At 35.2% G+C, this 6,856-nt stretch overlaps 1 protein-coding gene across 1 annotated transcript; it reads left to right on the top strand.

Annotated features, from left to right (window-relative positions):
* The first annotated feature begins 1,276 nt into the window (after positions 1–1,276).
* Positions 1,277–2,731, top strand: LOC127105750 (uncharacterized). Its single transcript, XM_051042950.1, has 3 exons — positions 1,277–1,670; positions 1,761–1,998; positions 2,129–2,731. Exons 1-3 carry the CDS (start codon positions 1,371–1,373, stop codon positions 2,560–2,562), a joined length of 972 nt encoding a protein of 323 aa, XP_050898907.1. The 5' UTR covers positions 1,277–1,370; the 3' UTR covers positions 2,563–2,731.
* The last annotated feature ends 4,125 nt before the right edge of the window (positions 2,732–6,856 follow it).

Here is a 6,856-nt window from a genome sequence, read left to right as displayed (position 1 = left end):
AAAACCAAGTCGTACTTATATGGCTTGGTACAAATCGGTTGATTTTGAGTTCATCGCCACGGATATTTACCTATAGGACCCACGCCAGGCAACTTACACACCAAACGCCTCAACATCTAACCCCGAACAACATTGTCAGACCGACTGCATACAACCCTCTATCCGTCAAACTTTCCATTCCACACACACACAAACATACAACCCTAACATGCCATACACCCGACCACAATACCAAGAGCATATCTCATACCACCACCAACAAAAATATCATCAACTAGAGACCCAACATCGCTTCGCACTCAACACATCACCCTACCAAAGTCGCCTTATCCAGAAAACTCAACGATCATTTAACACCAATTGTCCCCCCTCCTACCATAGCCAAGAAGCCCAAACATCTCAAAACTGAAACCTTCAACAACCATATCTCTACCAAACACCACAATAATCTTTCCAACCTTTCCTCGACACATTATTCACACTAATGTCTCCCTTCAACCGTCCTGGTCGCCCACCAGCAAATCAAACACAACCCAACTACTCTGGCATGGGTCATGAACTCAGCTATGGCGGTACACCTTCTACGCATAAGATTACGCTGATTTATCTGACTATCTCAACAGGTCATCTCCTGTGATTGGTAGAGATGTTCCTGAGCCCTCAGATGCTCAAACATCAATGGTGAATCATCAACGTGGGTTAGGGCCACGGGTTCGGGTAGCTAGGGGATGTGGGACCGGATGTCGGTTAGGTGATCCCGGTCATCAACATTAGCCTTTTTTGTATAAACGGAAATTTATATTAATATGAATTAGTCTGATTTCGAAATTATGTATCACGTAGACTATTTTTGAAAAAACATTACAAAATACACTGAGGTGTCAATCCAATTGGCGTCTCCCTTTAACCCATACACATGGGCGCCAATTGAATTGACTGCACCATATGCCCTAGCCAATCCAATTGGCGCCTCCTCTCTATGTTTAAAAGGAGACGTCAATTAGATTGACGCCTCCTCCTAAAAGTGAGTTAGTTTGAAAAAAAAAAAATTATTTTAAGATTTTTTTTGAATATCTGAATTATTTTAGTAAAAAATTCTCATGCTATAGTATCCTTTGAATTATGACCCTAACTACTAACTTTCTCACAGACCTACCTCAATTAAGTCAATAATCATCAAATACTCTCATTTTAAATCTTAATAAAAAATTAGCAACCAACAAGTCGTGCCAAATAACTATTAGATAGATATATCTGAAAACAGCTATTAGATATGCGCGGATATTGGAGATTGTCTCATCCTTCATTTTCCTTTGTATATAAACAGATTCATTCTCCATTTTCCTTTCAACACAACAATAATCATAATCATGGGTACAACTTCTATCTCCCGAGTTGCTAGGTATTTGCCTGTTGGTTTCCGTAGAGAATTATCTAGGAAAAAACTGCAGCAATTTGCAGACAACAATCTTGTTGATGTAGAGTTTGAATTTCTTGATGATTCTGATGCCAATTTAGGTGATAGTAGTTCAAGTTCCGATGACTTTCCTTTAGATATTGAAGATGAAGATGAAGATGATGATGATGAATCTTCTCAGAAGGTTCATGCTGGTACCAGCAATATTGAAGAGAATAGAAATTTTTGGGATGATCAACTTCAGCTTCTGCAGGTAATTAACTAATTCATGATCCACATGTATTATTTTGAGATCTAGAAATTAAAATTATGATTAAATTATTTTGGTTTTGATTTGGTGCAGACGAATGTATATAAAATAAGTGCTGTGGAATTTAGCATAAGGAATGCAACACAAGAAGCGATTGAGGAAATAGATAGATCAGAAATAGAGTGCAGTTGTAGTAGGCAGATCATGGGTTCATCAGCAAGAGAATGTAGAAACTGTTTCATGAGACAAGTTTCTAGGTGCCTTCAAAATGCTGGTTTCAATAGTTCCATTTGTAATACTAAATGGACTAGCTCACATAATCTTCCATCAGGTGATTAATTAATCACTAATTTTTACGGTTTAAGTAATTAAATAATAATTCATTATATATAATATACCATTATAAAATTAATTAATATATACTCAAAGCTAACAATTATATAATTATTATAACTATGCAGGGGAACATACATTTTTGGATGTGATACATAGTACAAGCAAAGAGAAGTCAGATGTTAGGGTAATCATAGAACTAAACTTTCGATCACAATTTGAGATGGGAAAAGCAAGTGAAGATTATAACAATCTTGTGAGAAAACTCCCAGAAATGTATGTAGGAAAAGTAGAGAGATTAAGAAACATAATAAAGATCATGTGTATGGTAGCTAAGAGATGTTTGAAGGAAAACAAAATGCACATAGGACCATGGAGAAAACAAAAATACATGCAAGCTAAGTGGTTGGGTCCATGTAAAAGGAATACTTCAACAAATTCACTTTCAATGGGATATTCTCAGACGATTAGTTCAAAGCAGAAGGTAAAGGCATCAATGTTAACAGTGGATTTGTTAGACAAGATTCCTAATATACATTGTACTGCTGTTGAAGTTGTGTAAATTGTTATAGTTAATTCAGATAGAAGATTGATTTTTTCTATAGTGAGAAAGGTGTGAATTCAATGTTGTTTTATAAGTATGTAAAAATAATTTATAGCAATACATGCATAGGGATATTTGATTGTTGCTCAAAAATTTCAATATCAAATAATATATTTACATTTTTTTATAGATTTGTTTTCATAAAAAAAAAAACTCTTTTTGTTGATTTGTTCGGTCAATTTGGGGGTAAGGATGAACAATAAGATCAGCTTTCCAATTAAAATTTGGGGCAAAGGTGGCCATAAGGACTATATAAATGAGTAAAATGGTTAAGTTTTGACGGTTGTCCTTTAAATTTATAGTGTGTTTCTTCACCATCGTAAAAAGTAATAATTGTCCCTATCGTTTAGAAATCTTCGGATGCACATTTTTTCCACACCCATTTGCATAAATTAATGAGCCAACCTTATTTTACAAAAATTTAATTCGAAATGTATATTTGTATCAATATTAGATGAGTTCGGAGATACATCTATATAAAAATCTTTAATTCAAAAGTCAAGGAGTTTGACAGAGATGCATCTCCAGACGCGTTTATTTCATATTCTCGCGTCAGACTCTTCCCTCTTCCTTCTTTATTTGCTTCAAAGTTACTAAAACTTCATTTGAGCTCATTTGCTGCAAAATCATTTACAAACCCCATTTGAACAAGTTTATTGAAGTTCGTCTTTCAAGACCACTCACTCCGTTCTACTTCATTTGTTGCAAGGTCACTTACTTTATTCATGTTTTTCATCCACAACTCCAATTTTATAAGTTTCTCATTTCATTTCTTTTTCTGAGATTTGAATGATATTTTTGGTAACATAGATGCATTAGATAGTCGTACATTCGAAATAGGTAGCTGATATAGATATGATTTCTCATTTGGTTGGAGTTTAGGGCATCGATGGGGTTTCTACATTTATGTAACTTGGAGTTTATCTAGAGATGCATCTCTGGATTTTGTCTGAACTGTTTTCAGAAATGTATCTCCGAATTTGGCCAGACTGAATTTTGATGTGATTTTTTGGTTTTATGACACACACAATGGCTGAAAACAACTAGAACACGCATCTGTACGACGTGAGAGGGTTCGGGGAGGGTCATTAGGCCACGATTTGATGTTATCTCGTTTGATGGTTCACAATGTTGAGGTTCATAAGCATATGCTTCTACTTTCCGAAGTTACCTATCTCAGGCATCTACTTCACGAGAAGCCCTTGAAGCTTATGAAGCTAATCAGGATGAACCCACTATTGATGTTGATGCATCTATATATAGTTATCTAGAGGCCCATTTGACACCTCCTTACTTTATCTCTATGGAGACCATCCTATTAGACATGTATGAGAATGAGAGGTATATTTATTTACTTTTGTGTTACATCAGATAATATAAATTTAATGGAGACTAATGGTGATATATTTATTTTTACAGGAGCTTCCATGTTTAAAATCTCTAAATCACAAAAGGAATATTTTGGAACTGGAACTTTTTAAAGATGATTGGTTCAAGAATTTTTTTTCGCTACTCTAGGCTTACCGATTTTTATGTTGCAACGTACACTATCATAAACCATGGCATGCATACGGTATTTGCAGAGAGATGGAAGTCATAAACGTCATCTTTCCACATTTCTCTTGGCGAGATGACCATCACCTTAGATGATGTATCATGGCTCCTACATCTTCCCATCAGGAGAAAATTACTGGACCATCGAAGGATCAATCGGGACGAAACCATCAAGTTGATGGTCACCCATTTTGGAGCCGACCCAACTGATGTCGCAAATAAAGTAGCTGACACCAGAGGTTCTCATGCTAGGTTTAAATTCTTGGAAGACCTTTATAAAGACCACTTGCAGATGGTTGTGGATGCCGACGATGATGATATGCAAGTTGATTATCACCAACAGTGTGTATTGAGGTGTTACTTCTTATTCCTGGTTGGCACATCCCTGTTTGTGGACAAAAGTGCAATGCACATCAATGTGGTCTACCTTAAATACTTCATCGACTTGACGCTAACTCACGAGTACAACTGGGGGGCTTACTGTTTGGTTTACCTGTACTTGAAGATGGTCGAAGGTTGTCTTTGGAAGACAAAGTGGTTGACAGAAAGTTGTACGATGCTTATAGTTGTTTGCTGTTTCTAGTAATTTCATAACTCTTTTGTTACACTTGTTACTTATATTTTATTTGAAGCATTTTGAGGGATGTTTCATCTCTCATTTTCCTCACATTTCTGGATGGAAACCTGCGCCTGACTACTTTGAGGATTAGCCACGTGCTTGTGCCTTTGCGTCGCTCAGAGGGGATCAGGCGATCGATCTGCTACGGGTGTATCTTGACCATAATGTAGCAGATAATGTTGCCTTCATCCCATATGATAGTCACTGTGAGATGCATCAGCTAGAAATTATTTCGTTATACTCCGGACGGTTGGCTTGTGGGTCAAGTCGAATGTATGCATATATGCCCGAGAAAGTGATGAGTCAGTTTAGATATTTGCAAGTTATTCCAAGACACCCATTAAATTCTGCTCCTCCCACTATCCACCGTAGAGATCTTGATGTCATACTTGAGGATCTCGATAGTCATGTGGTACTAGAGGAATATTGCAGGGTGTCAGCTCTTGTACAATGGACTTATGTAGACGGTTACATCACATGGTTTTATAGGGTGTCACTTCCTATCATGACAATGGACGCTCTTGGAAGGTCACACATGCCATATAATCAAGAGATATTGGAGGATATGGATGACAACACCCACGACGTGATGTCGGTCTATCAGTGTATTATGGATATGGTGAGATTGGGCATAAAATTTAAACTTTTTGAGGCAAGCAGTCCCTAATTGTCCTTTGTAGAAAATGTTATGGTTGAGGCACAAAATGCCTTGCAGAGCAGGCAGGGGAGATGCATCTTCGGACACCAGTAAATTTTTTTTTGGATTTTCATAGGTATGGGGTAAACCCCGTAACGTGGGATGAGTATTTCCCTTATTTTTCTACTAATAAAACCAATTTGGCCCAAATGAAAGCCCATAGTATTTTTCGAGCATTCTTATCAACTCACCCCTGTGAGTTCTCTCCGCCTCCATTTTTCTTATTTAATACAACCAATAAATAAATTGTATACCCTATATCCCTATAGTTATCCCATATCCCTACAATTTATAAAATATATCTATTTTGTTCTTTTCACATATCAAATAATTTATCATTCAATTTTTAATATCAAGAATAATTTCAAAATCAGATTATTAATCGAAAAATTTTTTATTGTGATATATGTGCCCCCTCTAAATCGTTGTCTTCGTCTAACACAACTAGTATCAGAGTCTGGTTGATCAGGGGATATGAGTTCTTAGTATGCCAAGTGATTACAGTTTTGTATGATAATCCACGTTGGAAGAGAATTATGGTCTTGTGATAGTGTTGTTGAGTTGTAGTCACAAGTTTTACTATGAAGTTTATGCTAAAAAACGTGGAGGAAGAATAATTTGTGACATGTGAAAAATTCAAGTTAAGGAGTGTTGATACAAACAAAATTACACAAATTGTTGATTAGTACAAAAGCATCTATTGAAATTGATGTAAGTGTGATGTGTAATTATGTTAATGGTTGAAAACTTTCTTGCAAATCTGAAAGTTACATCATAAATTTGTAGTCTAATCCTCGACATGTAAAAACTCTTCTTTTGATTTAGATTCAAATGAAATATATCATTTATGATGGAGTAAGATAGTTCTTTTAAATTATGAATATCGATAAAGACAATGTAAAAAATTTGTTGAATAGTTTAATTTTTTTGCGAAGTATATCTTTATGATTTTTAGTGAAAATAATGTGAAAGTTCTTAAAATGATATAATTTAAAGTGATTATATTTTTTCTATTGTTAATCCATAATATTATGTAAAAGTCATTCCTAATTAATCAAACAACATTTTAATTAATTGTAATTAATTAAGAACGTGCACTCCTCATTAATTGATTTTGACTGAATTATAGTATTAATTAATAGCCACATGGAAAGAAAAAAAAGATTAACTAATTAAATAAAACATGACAAAAACAAGGAGAACACTGCAGACGCGGCAAGAAAGTCTACACTCTGACTTGTGAACACATAAAATAGTTTAACATATGAATTAACTTAATAGGCAATAATGCACAAACATTATATTAAAACGTTTTATAAGATCGTTCACTTATTTTTATAAGGTCGGTCGAAATGTAGTGCTGCTGACACGTGATCAACCAT

This window comes from Lathyrus oleraceus, chromosome 7 (genome assembly GCF_024323335.1).
Source record: "Lathyrus oleraceus cultivar Zhongwan6 chromosome 7, CAAS_Psat_ZW6_1.0, whole genome shotgun sequence".
NCBI lineage: Eukaryota > Viridiplantae > Streptophyta > Magnoliopsida > Fabales > Fabaceae > Lathyrus > Lathyrus oleraceus.
The sequence above is the reverse complement of the archived record's forward strand: the minus strand, read 5'-3'. Positions and strand labels throughout refer to the sequence as shown.

What these genes read in the sequence shown, in the direction of transcription:
- LOC127105750 (XM_051042950.1), top strand. Translation starts at nt 1,371, where the DNA reads ATGGGTACAACTTCTATCTCCCGAGTTGCTAGGTATTTGCCTGTTGGT. An exon ending in ATCAACTTCAGCTTCTGCAG is followed by an intron (nt 1,671 to 1,760) that starts GTAATTAACTAA and finishes GATTTGGTGCAG; the next exon opens with ACGAATGTATATAAAATAAG. An exon ending in CTCACATAATCTTCCATCAG is followed by an intron (nt 1,999 to 2,128) that starts GTGATTAATTAA and finishes ATAACTATGCAG; the next exon opens with GGGAACATACATTTTTGGAT.